The sequence below is a fragment of the Silurus aristotelis genome (assembly GCF_946808225.1).
Source record: "Silurus aristotelis genome assembly, chromosome: 10".
Classification (NCBI taxonomy): Eukaryota; Metazoa; Chordata; class Actinopteri; order Siluriformes; family Siluridae; genus Silurus; species Silurus aristotelis.
In genome coordinates this window covers 13,447,137-13,468,633 of record NC_139583.1, presented here as the reverse complement: position 1 = coordinate 13,468,633, position 21,497 = coordinate 13,447,137, and the positions used below count along the sequence as shown (strand labels likewise).

The 21,497-nt window shown below is 37.1% G+C and overlaps 3 protein-coding genes across 3 annotated transcripts; 2 read left to right on the top strand and 1 right to left on the bottom strand.

The window, feature by feature from the left end:
* The first annotated feature begins 77 nt into the window (after positions 1 to 77).
* Positions 78 to 7,727, top strand: ints14 (integrator complex subunit 14). The gene is made up of 12 exons (XM_083552097.1): positions 78 to 201; positions 696 to 975; positions 1,152 to 1,259; positions 3,606 to 3,761; positions 4,138 to 4,256; positions 4,339 to 4,481; positions 5,769 to 5,861; positions 5,954 to 6,098; positions 6,223 to 6,356; positions 6,580 to 6,698; positions 6,964 to 7,029; positions 7,130 to 7,727. Exons 2-12 carry the CDS (start codon positions 754 to 756, stop codon positions 7,385 to 7,387), a joined length of 1,563 nt encoding a protein of 520 aa, XP_083408223.1. The 5' UTR covers positions 78 to 201; positions 696 to 753; the 3' UTR covers positions 7,388 to 7,727.
* On the bottom strand, positions 7,717 to 14,431 carry hacd3 (3-hydroxyacyl-CoA dehydratase 3). Its single transcript, XM_083552128.1, has 11 exons — positions 13,655 to 14,431; positions 12,670 to 12,712; positions 12,511 to 12,584; positions 11,829 to 11,993; positions 11,628 to 11,676; positions 11,417 to 11,527; positions 11,055 to 11,182; positions 9,142 to 9,254; positions 8,674 to 8,780; positions 8,376 to 8,507; positions 7,717 to 8,264 (listed from the first exon to the last, which is right to left on the bottom strand). Exons 1-11 carry the CDS (start codon positions 13,733 to 13,735, stop codon positions 8,188 to 8,190), a joined length of 1,080 nt encoding a protein of 359 aa, XP_083408254.1. The 5' UTR covers positions 13,736 to 14,431; the 3' UTR covers positions 7,717 to 8,187.
* A 26-nt stretch (positions 14,432 to 14,457) lies between these two features.
* Positions 14,458 to 18,835, top strand: ppcdc (phosphopantothenoylcysteine decarboxylase). Its single transcript, XM_083552147.1, has 5 exons — positions 14,458 to 14,806; positions 15,955 to 16,050; positions 16,125 to 16,253; positions 17,813 to 17,981; positions 18,116 to 18,835. Exons 1-5 carry the CDS (start codon positions 14,657 to 14,659, stop codon positions 18,187 to 18,189), a joined length of 618 nt encoding a protein of 205 aa, XP_083408273.1. The 5' UTR covers positions 14,458 to 14,656; the 3' UTR covers positions 18,190 to 18,835.
* Positions 18,836 to 21,497: the final 2,662 nt, after the last annotated feature.

Below are 21,497 nucleotides of genomic sequence, written 5' to 3'. Positions count from 1 at the left end.
TATGGAGTGCTATAAAATAACAAATAAACTGCCGATCAGTAATAGGCTGCGTAGATGTACATCTTTTCAATAAGCACTTGTTGCAATGCCCCACACTCACTCGCTCGGAACAGAATGTCAGGCTCCTTTGTGTCTACACGGCACTATTAAGGGGTGCACACACCACTCAAAGCTGCTTTTGTGTTTCTGGTTTTAGAATGGGTAAAGTAAATTTTTTGTCAATTCTTTTATATGCAAAACTATGGTCGTAAGTGTTACATTTATTTAAAACTGTCGAGTAATAGGTTCGGGCAATTTGAACGTAATCATATCTCAGACATTGTGGTGTTTGCTAGCTAGGTAGCTTGTTGATTTACTTACGAAAAATAAATATAACGGGGTTTTTTTTATTGGAGGTGATACAGTAATATCAGGTTTTAAGGGTTTAAGAACAGAATGGATTATAGTAATTGTTGACTGCTCAGGGATGCATTGTGAAAATCTATTGAATTAGCGACAGTTCAGTCCCTGAGCTAGTGGTACCTATTTGATTTATCTTTGAGGTACGACACGGGCTGTAATGATGTAATGACGAATTCATTATTAAACTTGTAATTAAAATTCCAAGTGAGCAGTGATTGATAACTCTGAAACTGTATTGCATTGTAACATTATATCAGAGACACAGACATATATTTATATGCAAATTCTCACAGGTGCGATGTGGGTGCAGCCATAACTACTTGAGAGTGAGAATAAAATCCTTTTGCCATCATGCCAACTGTGGTTCTTATGGACGCGTCACTGTCCATGACACGACCTGTGTCATTGGAAGGCAGTGAGGACTTTCAGCGTAAGAATCTGGCTGTCCATGGCCTAACCATGCTATTCGAACACATGGCCACAAATTACAAGTTGGAGTTCACTGCACTTGTCGCCTTTTCATCCCTTTGGGAGCTCTTGGTGCCTTTCACCAGGGACTACAACACTCTACAGGTGACATCAATGTGGATTGTTTCATATTAGGTTGAATATAATGCTTTTCCAAAGTAAAAGCTTCCAAATATACATCTTCGTATTGTAGTACATCAGTAAATAAAAGATTTGTTGTCACACAAGTTCATTTCAGATACTTTTGTTTGAGACCTTTCTTCTTTTCAACTGTTACACAGGAGGCCTTGAGCAATCTGGAGGACTATGATAAAACCTGCCTGGAGTCAGCACTGCAGGGAGTCAGTAACATCGTGCAGCAGGAGTGGGGCGGCACCTGTCCCTGTCAGGTAGAATTTGCTATGTTAAACACACAAACGGATGAACACCGTTATTTAAATGATATTCTCTCAGTTGCTGTTTGATGATGGAGATGGAAAGTTCTGGCACATATGTTTGTACAAAATCCCCCAGAGATGTTCATCTGGGGAAATCTGGGGACTGTGAAAGCCATAGAACATTATAGAGTAAAGGTTGACCAATATGGGTTTTTCTCTGACCAATGCTGATATTTAGAAATCAGGGAAGAAGATAAATGATGATTTTTTAAAATGTATTTTTATTTTATTATTATTATTATTATTATTATTTTATTAAAAAAAAAAAAATTATATCCCGGCTACGTCCAATTGGAACTTTAAATATATAAAGCAAGCAGCATTTTACGATCATTAATAACGGATTCATGTAGTTTTGTTTTTTGTAAGCATTTATGTTAAGTTGCAAATACAAGAGCATGTTTTATGAGTGTTTAAATGTGGAACATGTTTAAAAATGTAGTGATGTTTGGAGTGGAGTTTACCTTTACTCTTCTTAAAAACTCCACAGTAAAATGAGTTGAAATTTGAAATAAGAATATAATAGACAGGGGGATTCTAAATAAGAATTATTTGAAAGATTGAGCAAACCTCAAAAAAATGTTTCATGAGCGTTTGAATATGGTGATTCAAACGCTCAGATTTTTCTGTTTCTTAATGGAAACGCCGTTCTGAATCGTCTTTACATGTATTTTGACCACTCCCACCACCCATACAATAAGTGTACGATTAGACGCGCAACACTAAACAAAGTGCGGCTGCTTAACCGTGTATTTTTAAGAAGCGGCTGCTTAACCGCAGTCTTGTGCTGCCGCTGTCTTGTTCACTTCGTAGGGCCCTACATCTCTCCCACTCGACAGCATGCCTCTGTTTGAGGTGCTGCAGTAAATTGGTGGTACTGCTACCTTTGCTTGCAACAGCCTTCAAACACACTTCGCAGCGGGGTGTTGTGTGTGCTGGGTCTGACGCAGCAAAACCAAACCAATTACAAATTACAGATGACACTGTGCCTTTCTTGGGAACGAGCTCTTCTCTGCTCGCTGCAATGTTGTTTGTGTATCTCTATGGCAAACGCGGGGGGAGGGCTGAGTTCGTTTGAAACTATGGAAGCCCAGAGGGAAGCGTCAGCGGACATTAAATAGAAAACTGATTTTAATTAAAACAGATCGATGTGAACTACACATTCGAGTTAATCGATAAAATCGATTTATCGCCCAGCCCTAGTTCAAGGTAAAGGTTGGATTGCATCAAGGCTCGGCTCTGAGCCCTTTCCTGTTTGTGATTCACAGGTTGACCGAAGAGGTCAGACAGGAGTCTCCATGGACTATGATGTTTGTGGATGATATTGTGATTTGTGGCGAGAGTAGGGAGCAGGTTGAGAAGAGCCTGGAGAGGTGGAGTTACACGCTGGAGAGAAGGGGAATGAAAGTCAGTAGGAGTAAGACAGAGTAGATGTGCGTGAATGAGAGGAAGGGCATGGGCGTGGTGCGGTGCGGTTGCAGAGAGAAGAGGTGGTGAATGTGAGGAGTTCAGGTATCTGGGGTCAACAGTGCAAAGTAAGGGAGAGTGTGATAGAGAAGTGAAGAAAAGAGTGCAGGCAGGGTGGAGTGGGTGGAGAAGAGTGATTTGTGATAGAAGAGTATCTGCAAGAGTGAAAGGGAAAGTTTATAGGACTGTGGTGAGACCTGCGATGTTGCATGGTTTAGAGACAGTGCTATTGAGTAGAAGACAGGAGGTGGAGCTGGAGGTAGCAGCTTGAGATTTTCATTGGGAGTGACGAGGATGGACAGAATTAGAAATTAGTTTATCAAAGGGACATAGCATGTAGGAAGTTTTGGGAACAAAGTGAGAGAGGCCCGATTGAGATGGTTTGGACATGTGCAGAGGAGGGACATGGGGTGCATCGATAGGAGAATGCTGAGGATGGAGCTACCAGGAAGGAGGAAAAGAGGAAGACCAAGAAGGAGGTTTATAGATGTGGTGAGGGAAGACATGCAGGTTGTTGGTTTAAAAGAGACAGATGTAGAGGACAGAGTAGTATGGAGACGGATGATCCGCTGTGGTGACCCCTAATGAGAGCAGCCGAAAGAAGTCGTCAGTGTTGCAGGTTTTTGTTGCTGAGTAATGCTATTTCCTGATTTGCCCAGACATAAATTCATAGTTATGTGTATTAATCAATGAAATCAACATTGAATTAAAAAAAATTACAGAATGCACATTGGCAGGACACATCTATAAAGAATGTCATTACTTTGCCTAACTTTTCATGTGGATCATGTTCTAATTGTGTTGTTTGCTTATTTATTTGACGGCCTTTAGGTGGTGTTGGTGACTGATGGAGCTCTGGGTATTGGTCGTGGTTCTCTGCGCCATTCCCTGGCCACACTGAAACAACGGGGAGAGGATAAGAAATTTCCATTACCTTTCCCTTTTTCTTCCAAACTCTACATAGTGTGTATCGCCACTGCAGAGGAGGTATTATTGGCAAATAAAATAAATGCTTAATCATTATTATATTTTGAAAGTTATTCAGCATATGTAAGAGGATATGAATACAAAAACATCACTGAAATGCTTTTTCTGACAACTCTGCTCTTTACTGAGTTTAATCCCTGTCACAGCTCTGTTCTTTATTACACACTTGACAGCAAAATGAAAATAAATTCTAAGGAATTTTTGTAAATTTTATAACTATTAATTATATTAAATATATAGATATTATTACTTTGCTACAAAATCCAACAAGGTGGAATTTTTTTCAATGAGATGCCCAATTAAAAAAATGAATAGACCATGTAGATTACATAATTTTTAATTACTTTAATAAACTTTTTTGCCTTTCTAATTGCAGCTACAAGCCACTGATGCCATGGACAATTTGGAGCAGCTTCTTGCTTTAAGTGGTGGAGAGGGACAGATTTTTACTATGGATGCACCACTATGTCTAAAAAGTGTTCAGGCATTGTTTGGGTAGGTAACAATACTGGTTTGTATGAATAAATGCTATACTCTAGATTGTTTTAGTTGTAAGTCTGTAAACATGTTTTGGCAGGAAATTGATTGACCAGGCATACATGCCTTTCCATGCTGTGCTGCGCTGTGGAAACCTTGCATCTGATGTGCAGGTGTTTCCCAGGCCAGAACATGTGCTATTAGATGAGGAACTGGAGCCAATACCAAAAACAGTATACACAGGTACCATGTATTTTCAAATTTTGCACATTTACAATAGATTATTAGGAATGTTACTTTGGGTCAGTGAATAAGTTTGGGATGACCGGAGCACCTTTCTTAGGTTTTCAATGTATTTTTGGGTACCCTATGCATCTGAGGTATCCCTAATGTTTCCTTGTTGAGTACAAGTAATTGTAGTATATGTATATAGTATAAAGGTGTATATGTAATTTGTTTGTAACCTCAGTGCATCCAGAAAGTATTCACAGCGCTTCACCTTTTTTCCAAATTTTGTTATTTTACTGGTTTATAGAATAAATAGATTGAATTCTTTACTTTCCTTAAAATTCTACAACTAATACTCCATAATGACAACATGAAAAAAAGTTTGTTTATAAAATACGTAAAAGGTTCACATGTACATAAGTATTCACAGCGTTTGCTCAATACTTTGTTAAAGCACCTTTGGCACCAGTGACGGCCTCAAGTCTTTTTGTGTATAATGCTACAAGCTTGGCACACCTATTCAATCGGGTTCAAGTCTGGGCTCTGGCTCGGCCACTCAAGGACATTCACAGAGTCGTCTCCTTTGCTATCTTGGTTGTGTGCTTAGGGTCGTTGTCCTGCTGGAAGATGAACCGTCCCCCCATTCTGAGTCTCCCAGTCCCTGCTGCTGAAAAACAACCCCACAGCATGATGCTGCCACCACCATGCTACCCTGTATGGATGGTATTGGCCAGGTGATGAGCGGTAGGAAGAGTCCTGGTGGTTCCAAAATTCTTTAATTTACGGATAATTGAGGCCACCGTGCTGCAGAAATGTTTCTGTACCCTTCCCCAGATTTGTGCCTCGATACAGTCCAGTCTCGGAGGTCTACAGACAATTCCTTGGACTTCATGGCTTGGTTTGTGCTCTGACATGCACACGTGTGCCTTTCCAAATCATGTCCAGTCAAGCTGTGGAAACACCTCAAGGTTGATCAGTGGAAACAGTATGTACCAGAGTTAAATTTTGAGTTACATAGCAGAGGCTTTGAATACTTACGGACATGTGATTTCTATATATTTTCTTTAACAAATTCTTGAAAGATTTTAAACTTCTTTCATGTTGTCATTATTGGGTATTGTTTGTATTTGTATTTTGAGGAAAATTGTGAATTGAATCCATTTTGGAATAAGGCTATAACAACATAAAATGTAGAAAAAGTGAAGCGCTGTGAATACTTTCCGGATACACTTTAGCAACGGTTGCTGCAAATCAAGTTTAATAAATTAAACTTATATGTACTTCTATGTCATTTTGTTCCAGAGTTGGAGATTGTGGGTTTTATTGAGATTGGTGATATTGCCAGTCCTCCAGTCTTGTCCAGACACCTGGTCCTACCCATCGCTGTCAACAAAGGTCGCCACTCCACTGCAGATTCTTTGTTATTCACTCTCATTGTATTTTCTGACAGAAAATGCTGATTTCTGCTTTTGTGTTTGCTTTTATAGAAGTGGATGAAGTGGGAGCAGGGGCTGCTGAGGAAATAGAAGAGGAAACATCAACCAATCAGATGGCAGGCAAGAGCCCGAATTTTTGTGTCCTCCTTCATGGCAGTCTGAAAGTGGAAGGCATGGTGGCCCTGGTACAGCTGGGGTAAGAAGCAATTAAATAAAACCATGCAAGCCCTTATCTACCATATTATTTTTTTTTATTTTTTTTTTTATGTCCATTGTACAGTCCCTTGCGTACATTTCTAATCATGAACCTTCTCTGTTAGGACTGACTGGTTTGGGATGCTCTACTCGCAGGCAGATAGTAAGAAAAAGTCTAATCTGATGATGTCGATTTTTGAGCCTGGACCAGAACCTCTACCATGGCTAGGGAAAATCTCTCAGCTTGGACCCATTTCAGGTAGAATACAGATATTTCTAATGTAAAATTACGTTAGAAATTGTAATGAGATCAGAATTTCCAGTCAAGTAAAACCAATGGTATTTTCAAGATTGTATTTTGAATGTGTTTTTTGTATAAAAAAAATTTCGATTTGTTTTTGAACACTGTGAAAAAATGTATTCCTTTATCAAATGTAATTTCTACATTTAAGACAATTTAAATTACATTTCTTGCTTTGTAGATGCACTGGAAAATCCCTATGGGGAAGATGATAGCAAAAGCCCATTCCCTGTCCTACCCAAAAGCAAACGGAGCTATGCCCAAAATGTCACAGTCTGGATCAAAGCCAATGGACTGCAGGTATGTTAGTGGCATCCATAAGCCCTTTCAAGAATTCTATATGGCTCAAAAAGCTGTTACTGGTTGGCTTTAATGGATCAGATTTACGGGCCCAGCAAACTGAGCATATAATGTTAAATGATTAGTATTTGCAGTTCCATTTTTGTATTATGTACAGGCTGGCTAGTGAACACTAAATAGCTGACATTTTCCAGATTGCTTGCTAGTTAGCAGACCTTTAGTAAGAAATTGCTGACAAAAATTACAATGCAAAACTCTTTTACAGACTGATGTACAAAAAATCCTTCGAAATGCAAGAAAACTTCCGGAGAAAACGCAAACCTTCTACAAGGTACAATGTTTTGGGAACAGTGATTATGCAGTTTAGCAGACAGGATGGTTGTTGTTTAGTTTATTTTAATAACCGAGGTTATGTCATGTCTGTGTTAAAGGAGCTAAACCGGCTACGTAAAGCTGCTCTAGGATTTGGTTTCTGGGACTTGCTGAAAGGTGTAGCTGAACTGTTGGAAAGGGAGTGCACCTTACTGCCCGACTCTGCCCATCCGGATGCTGCCTTTCAACTGTCCCACGCTGCCCAACAACTCAAACTGGCTAGTAGTGGAGACCCCAAATATTTAGCTTTTGATCATGTCATCACACCCATGCTCACTGATTTCTCAGGCGGAGGAAGTGGGACTGACAGGATGTAAACAAATAACAAAGGCTCCTACATAAAAACATTTAAATTTATCTCTGGTCCATGTTTTGCCCCTCACTGACTTTTCAACTGTGAAGAGGCTGACACTATTGCAATAAGATCCTGGATTGTTTTATATCTACACGTTAAGATTTTAGGAATAGATACGGAGCTATACATTCTGTAGCCCAGGAACCAATAATTTTTGGCATGCCTTTTTGTACTTTGATGAATCCTCAAAAGAAACTTAGGAAACTCATTTACTGAGAAATAAATTGTGTACATAGCAATTTTTCTTTTTTTTTTATAACTGACTCAAAAGAAATAAAAGTGCATCGCACATTTGTAATGTATTTGATCACCATCATTTGAAAGCTTTATTTTAAACAAACAGTAGCCTGGTATTCAGTAGCATATACTATATATATCAGGTTTATTACATAACAGCAGGTTATTGCCTCTTTATTAAGTCTCTGCTGCTTTGTTTAAATGATCAAGGTCCCAGAGGTTGTTGGTCTCAATGCCTGTCTGCACTTCTGCAGTCATAAATACAAACACGTTTCAACTCCAAATGCCCAATTAACTAAACATAAATTATAATAAAAAAAAAAAAAACAAGCAGATTTATAAATACTTTCAGCCCAATTATCTTATTTTGTTTTATCTTATTGGTTTTGAGAACTATACTGTAAATGCAGTTTGTTTGGTTCAGTAGAGGGATGGACATGATGTCTCCAGATAGAGAGCAGAAAACAATGGGCTGAGTGAGTCCGGGGTAAAACCAGAGCACTTCAGTTCTTCTCAGTTAACTTCTTAGTTTGCTTTTCTCTTTTTCATTCTGAACCGTCTCTTCCTCTGCTTGTAGAGATGACGGAAGTTGCTGAAGAGTCCTGCAAAGCATGCAGAAGTGTAATACTACTAAACGCCTGTGTACAGTTATAGACGTATGTTGCAAGTAACATAAGAACAGCACATTTCAAAAGATTAAATAGAGGACTCACCCAGGAGCATAAGCAACAAGTAGAGCTGCAGAACGTAAGAGAAGCTGAGGGAGGAGCCAAGAGCTTCAGGCAAAGGTATGCTTAAGAATTTAGTGTCGTTGAAGATGGGAATAGACTGGATGACTGCCACAGCTGATGAACACACAGGCGAGAAACACACACTTAAAAACATCTGACCCAGACTGTCTAAACTAACTGTTAGCAAACACTTTTAACATCTAAATAATAACTATTTAATAACTATTTAAATAATAGATGTATAAATAGCTTCTAAAATAACAATATTGACTATTCTCACCTTCAGCAAGCACACCAAGTGGATACAGAGGAATCCAAACAGTATACCGTAGCCAAGTCAGTGTTTTCCATTCAGTGTCAATGCAGGCCAACATGTAAAAAGGGTACCTAATATAAAGAATCATTCATTTATTAAATAATTTATATTTTATATATATATATATATATATATATATATATATATATATATATATATATAATAAAAAATACACAAAAAAAAAACATTTATGGCCTCATGCAAAGACTAACGTACGCCAATTTGAATACTGAACTGTCAAAGCCACAGAGTTTCATGTGACTTCCTTCCTTAAGCTAAAAAAAAATTCTATCATGTACTTCAATAAAAACCTTCACTCAGCGATTATTATGAGGCTAGCCACCAACTTCGGTCAATAACCACAGCAATATTAGTCATTGTCAAACAGTTTGGGAAAAACTTGTGTGTGAATGTGATGGTCAGTTGTCTCACCTAAATATCTCGATGGCACTCCAGAGGTAAAAGACAAAGAAAACAATAGGTTTGTTCTGCATTTCCTCCAGGCTCCCAAAGATGACAAAAAGGACAAAGTTCCGCCCCATCACCTTCAAAAGTTTACAAAAGAAAATGAAGATAAACAAATAAATAACTTTCATTTAAACACAGAATAAATGCAAACCACATATTTATTTATAACAATGATGTGACAAACACTGTAAAACGTTTTTTTTTTTTTTTAACCATACACAACTGGTACAGTAAAATGCATGAGGATAAACAGTTGTTTTGAAGAAAAGAATCTGCATCATCCTTTATTCAATCACTAAAAACTGTCCTGAAAATTAGCATAGTTGCCTGTTTTATATTACTTTTTTTTATTTAATATATAAACAGACAACCTCCAGACCATTTGCACTCAGGCAATTATTAGATAAAACAAAGTGCCACTATTCACCTTCATTTGTGTAACCAATGACCATAGACGCTGTACCTCAAGCAAACAAATGAAGTGCAGTATAGTTCAAGAAAAGCAACTAAAAAGTGAGTACATTTTAAAATGACTACGGACAACATTAAAACTAATAAAGCCTAAATGGATTTAATGACAGATTGATTGATGGCAGGAAGCTCAAAAGTTGACAGTGACGCTTTTATGCCAATGCATAAAACATAAGACCAGCCGTTAATATTGCTGTTTCCTTTTTTTTGACTTGCCCAAATATGAAAATGTTAGCTTTAACAATAAACAATTAATACAAAACTCTTGCATACAAAGGAAAATATTGCTCTGGTCTGGTAAATGGGAAAATAAATACATATGCATATGTTGCTTATTAAAATATCATTAATGCGAATCATGATCTTAATTCTAAACAAACGGACAAAAAGATCCATATTTCATCAATAATTGTTTACCTCGGGAGGCATGCAGCAGAAACGGAATGCACAGAAAATATATGCAATGGGCCTCTTAAATCAATTGTTTAACAACGATGAGTGTAAATACAAACGTCATCCTGTGCAAACTAAACATTTTCAAAAGGACCCCTGTGCTTTTGATGAATGCCAATCACTCAGGCATGTATATGTACATAGAGCAGCTGCTTTGCATTTGATCACGAGCACAAAACACCAGCAAAAGTAAACCTAATAAGCAAAAAAGATAGAGATTATTATAGTTATTTAGACACGTCTGTACTACAGGTACACAATTTCTTACTAAAAAGTGGCTATGGGCTGAAAATAACATTGCATTATAGCAAATATTACATTAAAATTACAGTTGCCATGGATCTCATTTGTGATTTCATAATATAAAAAAAAAAAAATTCAAAAATAAATAAAAAAAAAACATTACTGTCACCTGCTGTAAAAAAACTAAGTTTTATTTTTAAAATTCTACTCCAGTGAATATTTTAATACAATGATAAAGATAATTCAGTGTACAATAGTATTCAATGCCTAATACAGATTTCCAGTGACCTCTAGACTAAGAGCAAAATAAGAAATTGAGTTACCAGAAGGTGAATTAGGTTATATATTTATTTTAAATATTAAATATTTAGTCTTGATATGTATGGATCTTTGTTGGCTTTTCATTGGGGAGTCTTCTTACACATGGTCAGGAACACAAGTAGAATTTCTTTTTCTTTTTAATTATGAAAATACCAAATTTCTGATGTAAAAAAAGAAACTGACTCATATGAACAAAAGACCTAATAAAACTAGCGGTTGCCATGTCTGGTCATTAAAGCTTTATCCAATAAAATTTGTAAGGCTTTTAGAATTTTATTTCACCAAATATTTCGATATTCCTGTATTTTGTAAACCGTTATGTGTATAGAATTGATTCATAATGAAAATGTTCATCTTCAGATCCAACTGACCGGATTTCCAGCTCTTACCTGTATAAAGGGAGGCATTACACCAGTCTTGACTAAGCCCAGAGCAGGGTTAATAACCTCGGCAATGGCTAACATCTGACAGAAGTACATCACATCAGCAATGGTGTGAAAAGTGTCATAGAACGAATCTATTTAAAAAAAAAAAAAAAGAAAGATTTTTGTAAATAATCAGACCATCATTCATTGGAAAAAATCTATTATTAATTACAAACCACACCTGTTAACATTTTCTTGCAAGCCAAGTCTTACTTTCAAAATAAGTCTACAATGCACATCAAGACTGACAAGATGAATTCTGTGGTTGCTTTCTAATAGCTATGGTTTAGTGTAGTCTTCTTGGTAGTTTTAAAATAGATCCTCACCTTCCCGAAGTATAAAAAGGCGAACAGTCATGTTGACAAAGATCCAGGAGAATCCAAGAAACTGGACCAGATTATACATGAAGAGATATCCCTTTTTCAAGCCTAGGTAAGCTGAGGGAAAAACCAACTGAAATCTGAGCATGTGGTATTCTCCTGCTATACTTTGAAAAAATATTTATCTTCTTTAGTGGATAATCAGGAGGTCACTTACGGTCCTTTGGAATCCTTGACTCAAAGCTTATTTTATTTATTCTTTCTTCCTGTGTAAGCATAAATAAAGGTTAAAAAGAGCCATTGGTTGAGAACTTGTGAAAGAAGTAAATATTTAGTTTTACAGAGATTCCAGTTTGAGAAAGAAAAACAAACAAACAAACAAACCAAAACAATCCTACAATTCAGTATTCCCCCCAACCTTTTGCCTCAGCTCCATCTCAGCATCAGACTCATCTAGCCAGCGGTCGAAGTCAGGGGCCAGAAACACTGGTTTCTTCTCTTGCATGGTAAGTCGATCCCACCAGCAGTGCTTCTGCTTTCTCACAGTGATATTCACCTGCCGCTGGGTGGACTTGTGTTTTATCTGCAGAATCATACATACACAAAAAAAATACTAATTCTGAAACTTAAAAGAGGAACTAGTAGTCAAGTGCCTTCAGAAACCATTTCTAGTGCTGCAACTAACAATTATTTTTGATAATCTATTAATTGGATTAAATAATGTGCTCTCTGCCATTTCGCAGACTAATCTCTGTTATCTTGCCGACACGCTAAACCTTAACTTGAGTAGCCCACCTAATGGATAACGGCATTCGTTGACAATGGATTTCATTATCGATTAGTTGTTGCAGATGCTGTGCAAAAATCTCCGATAGAAATGAGCAAACATAATTTTTACTCTGCTTGTACAAACAAAATACCACATAAGTCTTTCTCAATCATACAGAACCACGTATACTGAAAGCATTTAATCACTGGCAAAATGCTGAAAGCCCTGAGCTAACACAGGATCGTCACTACATCTGCGGAAGGGTCTGTAACCTTTTTAAACTGTGTTGAATTACTTAGAAAAATTTATAAACAGCCATCAAACACCCTACCTCGGGTTTCACTGGATTTAAAAACTCCAAGCTGAATTCATATTCATTTTCTCCTTTTGCTCCATGACCTTGACCTTTAGGAAAAACATTAATTGAGAAACGATTGAAAGAAAGCTTAATTAAATATTAATAGCTGCTACAGATGGGAAAAGGACGTACCTCTAAAGTGAAGGATGTTCTCTTGTATGCTTATGTCAAGGTTCTAGCAAGAAAAACAGTTAAAAAGGAAAAAAAAAGAAAAGTATTTATGCGGTTCCAGACATTCTTTAAAGCAAAACACCTCGATGTACTGAATACAATAAAACATCATTACGTCGAATTAATCAATGGATCATGTTTGGATCTGTAAGTAATCCTGGCACAAACGATCTGTTGTGTGAACTGAATGCACAGGAATCTTAAAAGTCAGGCTCATGATACTCAACATTTGCATCAAACTGGTTACTACGAGTTACATGGAAGAGCAACAATTGCACTATTGTGTGAAAGCCTACATTTATAGCACCAGTGCCCTGCACATGTTTGTCAAACATGCAACCAAACTGAGCAACAGACAAATGATGGGGGAGGAGGGAGTAAGTTGCTCAAGGAAGCATCTATTTCTGTGTATAAACCACATGTTCTCTAGTACAGTTGGTGGAAAATAAATTGTTTGTAAATAAAACATGGCTGTAACAGATGGCTGGTGGACTTGAAGAAACCGAGTAGGGTTAGGTGGGTAGGTAGATATATAGATCCAAAACAGCATATAAATAATAAATACATCCAAAAAACACCATTCGTTTTTAAGTTATTATAATTCACTTCGACGGTTGATTAATACTAATTTGCACATCCATGCATTTTGCAACGAGCATTTGTTCCTTGCAAATATTCCAGATTAAAAAAAATAATTTATTAACAAAATGCAAACTGCTAGCTCATTTTGCTAACCAGCTAACTGTCAAAAAAGAACTGTCACATATACAGGAGAAAGACAAATGGTGCTGAATATAAACATTTATCAGAGCATGTGTGGTCTATAGAGAGAGAAGTGCAGACATGGTGATATTTTCACACGCTCGGAAAGTGAAGTTATAGCTATATGTAGCTAGTTCATGCTAAATCGCTCTACTGCATTGGAGGAAAGAGGCGCCTCGGTTACCTTCGCATCGCTGATCTCCACTCGCAGGTAAATTTCGCCGTGCCTCTGGGCCCAGAACACGTGCGGTGTGAGAGTCTGCATCGTGGTATGGTTTTGCTGTTATAATAATGTAAATATGAACTCCAGCTCCTGCAGCCTGGGCTCAGTAAACGCAGAATCTCTGACACATCAGGAACGAGAACTAAACCCAGAAAATTCGGCGGCGAGCTGCGCGCGTTCACGCGCACGCGCTTTTCTGTACAGCACGGCCGCGGGGACGCGCTTTTTTTTTCCTATTATATATTATAGATTGTGTTATAGATTATCATAGATTATTTTTGGCACTTCCCGTCGTTTATCTATGCAATCCCGATGTTTATATGTTTATTTAAAAATATTTATATGGTTAAGAACTTTACAATAATGATTATCAAAGGTCTGTAGGAAAGGATTTCCATTCAGTTGTATTTCCACGCTTCACCACTAGAGGCAGACACACAGTTTACCACTCATGACGTTATCTCTGACATCACATGTGGTGCGCGAGGGCATTCGACATCACGCAACCTATCGAAAAGCACCAAGCAATTGACAGCATGAATCACACACAATCAATTCTAAACCCAGTAAAGTTTAAGTGTTCTGAATCCTGTTCTGTGTTTTTACTGACACGCTGGGGCGAGTACAATCTCCTGATCAGCGCACACCAGATAGTGACACTCCCTTACAATTGGTCTAGATAGGAATCCTTTCTAACATTTGGTCCTTCGAGTCGGATAGGAAACCTTCCTGACAACGTCAATACGTCATCCTGCCGACAGGGTGCGCTGTCGGCCATTTTACGACACATAACGGAATTGTTGACGGAAGTAAAACAGAATGCAAGAAACACGTTTCTGTTTGCATACTTTATTAGCGTCGCTTATCATCAACTGACCAATAATTCACGCTCGTGTGAAAATAAAGTGAGACAAATGTCGTGGCTTTAAAAAAACGTATTACTCGGTACCAGAGCTCAGTGCAATGCAGCGCACTTGTGACTGCACGGATGTGAGCTCAACGCTGAACACGAGCTCACCTGGCTCTGAATTCCGTGTGCTTCTGGGGGTCACCGGCAGCGTTGCTGCTCTTAAGTTGCCTTTGTTAGTGTCACGACTTCTCGAAATACCAGGGGTAAGTGTTTAAGGCACGTATTTGTTTGAACCCTTTTCCGGTGTTCAGAAATAGTGCCACAAAGTCTGTTCGCGCTTTTGAAGTCCACTAAGTAAAAAAATATATCAGATCAATATTTTTTTCTTCACCCTTTTCACTTACATCTGTTAATCAACCTCAATTCTGATCAAAACTACTAAATATTTTTTTAATCCAGGATTTTTTTTGAGTGACGTCAAGGATAAAACGTAATCGTGGACTCGATTATTTTTTACGATTTATCACAGTCTTATATGTGTCAAAGATTAGAAACAAAACTGACTTTTAAGCATTGTTTGGTTTTTTGCAGCATCAGCATGTCATGTTTTTTAGTTAGAAAGTCAGTGTATTAAGTTGTAATGGCGTTGCTTTGCCCAGCAGGGGTCAGTCTTTCTGCTCTCTCTTAGGGATGCGGTGTTGCTAGGCTGCTGCATCCAAATACTGCAGTTCCCTCCTGCAGGGGTCCCCAAACACGGTTTGGATCTTAAGGGCCGCACAGAAGGAATATAAACTTTGTATTCATTTTTGTTACTTTTTACATTTATTTTTAAAACGTTTGATTAACATTTTATTTTAAGTCTTTGATGTGTTTTATTTTAAAAAGATCATTCTGACTATTAAACCCCACTGATTCTGCATTATGGTGAATTGGGTTGCATTTTCATTAAGTAACAAATAAGTAATAATTTAATCATATAATATGTTTTTTCCCTGCCCCATGGAAAAATTGTCTTGCATGAATCTGGTCCGTAATTAAAAAAATGTTGGGGACCACTGCCCTACCGTACATACAATAATATGTTTTAAAAACGAACATTTTAAATGGGCACATTGTTAATAAATAGCATGGTTTAGACCACATTTATGCATTCATTCACCTTCACAACTTTATTTCAGTAACAACCATGGTGAATGCTCTCCCAGTGTTTTTAAGATATTAGATTTTGGGAGAGACCCTAGATCACCTTTTATAAGATCAATTTGGGTTTGTGTAAATCAATTCAAAACAGCTATATGAAATTTGTAAAACACTTGCATTGCTTCAAAAATATTTTGGTATACATTCTGATATGGCTTCTAAGGAATATACTGTTGAGTAATCTTTAAAATTGTACCCCTTCTCCTTAAAGATTGATGTACAGGTAGTCACTACAGACCATGCCACCCATTTTTACAATGCTGCTGAAGTTCCAGTCCGTATCTACACCGACAAGGATGAGTGGGAGGTAAGTAGGTTTGGTATCCAGACAGTGACTGCTGCAGATCATAAAGAGATCACCATGTTATTTTCATCCATTAGATGTGGAAAACACGCTCTGACCCTGTGCTGCACATAGAGCTGAGACGGTGGGCCGACCTGCTAGTCATTGCTCCTTTGGATGCAAACACACTTGGCAAGATAGCCAATGGGATTTGTGACAACCTTCTGGTGAGATTATATAGTTGTTATAATATAAGTATGTCCTATATACAAATACAAATATCCACTTATGCTGTGTTTACTCGTCTGGGCATATATGATTGTTTCTAAACATGGGTCATGTAATTGTTGTTTGGCAAACCAGGGCTGAATATTGATTAAAACTTATTTAGTGTTTTAGTGCTTTCTAAATATTCAGTCGATTGAGTCTGTATTTATTCTAATTTGTTTTGCTCTGTAAAATCCTGGCAGCTCGCAACAAATGTTAACTTCAAAATTGGCACTTCTGTAAAAAAAAAAAAAAAAGAAAAACCTTAATTCTTAATTAAGAGGAATTCTCTTAAAAAAAGATGACATTTTGTTGTGCAATCTTTTTTCAAAAGGAAATAAACTTTTCATTTTAAGATACCCTGTTTTTTTGTTTTTTTTTATAATGGTGGCATTGTACCACCAGTGAAATCTTTTAAGAACATTTAATTTTAGTTTTTTCATAGACAAGCACAGACTAGCTTCAACGTAGGCACTGAATCACATTTGGTTATAATCTCAAACCTGAGTATCGAGGAAGTGAGGTGTGTCAGAGAAGTATGTGAGGGTGGGGCAGGACATGTATGAGGACAGTGTTACAGCAGTGAAGTGTGCAGTAAGAACAACAGACTGGTTCAAGGTTGGACTGCATCAAGGATTGTCTCTGAGCCCTTTCCTGTTTGCAGTGGTGATGGACAGGTTGACGGAAGAGGTCAGACAGGAGTCTCCCTGGACTATGATGTTTGTGGATGATATTGTGATTTGATAGGGAGCAGGTTGAGAAGAGCCTGGAGAGGTGGAGGTACACACTGGAGAGAAGGGGAATGAAAGTCAGTAGGAGTAAGACAGAGAACATGTGTGTGACATGGCGTGGTGCGGTTGCAGGGAGAAGAGGTGGTGAAGGTGGAGGTGTTCAGGTACCTGGGGTCAACAGTGCAAAGTAATGAAGAGTGTGTTAGAAAAGTAAAGAAAAGAGTGCAGGCAGGGTGGAGTGGGTGGAGAAGAGTGATAGCAGGAGTGATTTGTGATAGAAGAGTATCTTCAAGAGTGAAAGGGAAAGTTTATAGGACTGTGGTGAGACCTGTGATGTTGTATTTAGAGACAGTGGCATTAAGTAAAAGACACAAGGTGAAGCTGGAGGTAGCAGAGCTGAAGATTTTCGTTGGGAGTAACGAGTTTATAAATGAGACAGCGCATGTAGGAAGTTTTGGGGACAAAGTGAGAAAGGTCCGATTGAGATGATTTGAACATGTGTAGAGCAAGGACATGGGGTATATCGGTAGAGGAATTCTGAGGAAAAGAGGTTTATGTAGTTTATGTGGTGAAGGAAGACATGCAAGTAGTTGGTTTGAAAGAGCCAAATGTAGAGGACAATTGTAGAGGACATGAAGATGGATGATCCGCTGTGGCGACCCCTAATTGGAGGAAGAAGAAGAAGAATCATTGAATTGACTGATTATATCTAGTTTCTTTTTATTAACCATAGTCTTTCGAACTTCTCATATTAATTGCTAAATTAATGTCTTATTTGTCCCTGACAGACATGCATTGTTAGAGCATGGGATACCAGTCGTCCTCTACTCTTTTGTCCTGCCATGAACACAGCCATGTGGCAGCATCCGATCACTGCCCAGCAAGTGGCCACGCTTCAGGGCTTTGGTTATGTGGAGATCCCCTGCATTTCTAAGAAGCTGGTCTGTGGAGATGAAGGTATAACTGCAGCAGCGTAATGCCATTCTGGATATACTTGTGCTTCTCGAATACTCATAGATAACATTGTTTTCCATGGTGACTTTTAATGTTTATTTATATTTAGCCCAACAGAAATTCTTGTTTATTTGCAGGTAAAGGTGCAATGGCAGAGGTGTCAACTATTGTGAATGCCATCCAACAGTATCTTCAAAAAACAGCTGTTTAAATCACAGCACAAGAGCATAAACACTGAAGTTAGAATGTATATTGTTATAAAAGTATATAATGACACAATAAGCATAAATGTTTGATGAATAGAATAGATGAATGGTATATTGACAACAGCTTTTAAAAAACTTGCGAATTTAATATAATGCAATAGAAATTGCAAGTCTAATAATTAAAAAAATGCAAAGCATTTTGAAATATACCCATTACTTAAAAGTCTATAATTAAATTATAAAATATATCATCAGTTTCCATTTCTGTTATTGCTTAAAAGTATTGCTCAACTCTATTCCCGGTCATGTTCTTGAGTTTATTTCATGTTTTTGGTTCGCTTTAGAAAGCTCTCTCATCAAAACTAATTGTGCCATACATTTCTGTATGTATCTGTTTTTCCTAATAAGGTTTTGAATAACAGCTGTGTCATGGAGATGTTATTGTTAGCTTACCGAAGTCACCATCTTTCTTGAATATTAATCACATGTTCAGTTTAAACCATGTTGATGAGGAATAAATGGTATTTAGTTGAAGTTTCATATTAATAATTTATGCAAAATCAAGTGTAACGTTGGTAATATTCCACTAATTGTTTAACAGTAGCTACAGTACAATGTCTTTGTTGCAAATTGAAAATCCTTATCCTGGGATCTAATTTGTTTCCTTATAAACAAGGCATTGAACTGATGACCCCTTGAGAAAAAAAAAATAAAAGGGGGGGGGGGGGTTGACAATAGCTGACACATCAATTATTCCAGTTGTCTATTTCTCATAACAGCAACTTTTGCAATGTCTAATGAAAAGTGAATTAACAACAAAAAAAATCCAAATAAGCCAGTTTCATATTTACTTGTTCAAAAGTAAATATGAAACTGCATTAAAAAGCAAATTCTTCAAAGGCCATTTTAAAATAAGGAAAAACAATTACTCCATAAGAAAACATAAATTCTCCACACATTCATTCACAATTACATCATAGGTGTTCTTTCTGGATTTCCCAGATTTGTGCAATGATTTGGAGACCTCTCTCAGTTCTTTTGCTTGAACTCCTCTCAGATTAACTCGATTAGGTCTAAAGACAGGTGAGTGCACAGTTCAATCCAGTATAAACAGCACCTCCACCTTCCTCTCCCAATATATCTCAGAAGGTGTGTTTGGGATTTAAACAAACATAACGGACCATGTGAGCCTAAGAATTTTTCATGTTAGCTGTATTCTCAAATTTTAAATGTGATTATTTAAAAAATATTTAAAATAATTGTAATGTGCCTTTTTATCAACATATTACTGACAATTTACTAATTATTGTATTCATTTATTAAGAGTCATTTCACAACCGCATTTGTTTCTTTAATGCTTTGTGCTAAAAGAAAAAAAAAACCTGTGGCAGTACTACTAATCTGAAAAATGAAAAAAAGTTAAATGGTTCAAGGAAAGAAGTTCAAAATTACTTACAAATAAAAAAATAAAAAAATCTTACAGCCTCAAAAAAACAAACAAAAAAAAAACGTTCTCCTACATTTACCTAATTTAATTAAATAAAAAAAATAGAACAAAGATCACAAGTGTCTCCACATATCATATCAAAATTTGCCTTTAGCTACTGACTGTGCTTTAGTTAGACTTTCAGTGTTGGTTCTTTAGTATCCTAAATATGTAATATCTGAAATATGTAGTACCTGATTTCGACTTTATTCTGTATTGCTGAAAGCAGACCAGATCTTTTCCCTATAAGACATGTTTAAAAGACCCATAGTGTTTATATTAGAGTCTGGGCCAAAATGTTTATGTTGGAGGGCGTACGTGCAGCTTCTGAAAGACCTTACGAGCTGACTGTACAACAAGACATGCTTACTGTCCATATGTGGTGATGTTCCTTATGCTAAACATTCTGGAGAAATGAGCTCACTTACATCTTGCATGTTTTGAGATGCGGACAATAGCAACGGCTCAGATATATATAGACGAGACAGGACGTTAGATCAGGAGGACGGTTCGTTTGGCTCTGAACCCCTCCGAGCAAATCCTGGGTGCTCGTATCAAGATGCTGAACCTTCTGTAAATAAACCTGGTTTGCAAGAAAGACGGTGTCTACAGAGATTTCTTCTAAACAACAGCTACTCTCCTGCACAACCCGAAATATACATCAGTTCAAAGAATGTAGGCAAACATTACCTCAAGCTAATGACACCTATAATCTATAAAATGTTACACAGCACCATACAATGAAAACTAGTCCTTATGCTATCACAGTGTAAACTGGTTAAATAAATTAAAAAAAAGACAGGGATGTGTGACAGGTATGACAGGCGTGTGTAGCGATCAGTTTCCTGTTATGATTTTTTTTTTGTTTGTTGAATTTCTTCTTGTTTTTTTCTGTCTTTTTTTTATTATTTACTTTTTTGTATTATTTTTTACGTGTCAAAAAATGTTATTAATACTTACATCTTGAGCCTTTCACACCTATGTTTCACCTCTGAATCACAAAATGTATTAAAATTGTGTAATTCAAAAGTGCAGATCCTAATTATTGTATTCTATTAATTTTCAGCTAGAGAGGAAAGAAAAAATGTGTTTATTGATTTTTTCTTTTTCATTAATATGTTAGAAAAACGTATAGGATTAAACAACTATATAGTGCCTGTCAAAAGTGTGGAAACACCTAGAAGTTTTGAGAGACACATACATGTTCAATAAACTAGATAATTTAATCATATGTAGATTCACTTTGACCAAATATATGTGCAGATTTTAAACTTTATTTTATTGAAAAAATCTCCTTTAGCATTATTAACAGCTGTACATACTCTTGGCTTCTGGACAGTTTCTCTAAACATTCAGCTGAAATACTTTGCCATGCCTCTTGTAAAACATGCCAAATGTGTTATTCACTAGCTGGATATTTCTGTACGACCTTGTGATCCGGTTCATCTCAGAGCAGTTGAATAGGATTTAGGTGTGGTGACTGGGCAGGCCGTTCCATGATAGATAACACTCCAGCGGACTGTTTGCTCACTAAATAAAGCTGACAGACCTTGGATGTATGCTTAGGGTTATTGCCTTCTTGTATGGTGAAGTTGGTTCCAATTAGCATCAGTCCAAGCAGAATTGCATTGTGTTAGACACGTTGGTTCAGTTTTTTTTTCATCTGAAATAACTCTCCAACCTGCTCCAAAAGCCCAAACCATTAAGCTTCCACCTCCATTTTTTACTGTGGGTGTGAAGCAGTCTGGTAACCTCTCTCCCATTTTCCATCTTACATAAGTTCTTTTGTTAAGGCTCAAAATGTCAAATGTGGACTCAATTGCCAAC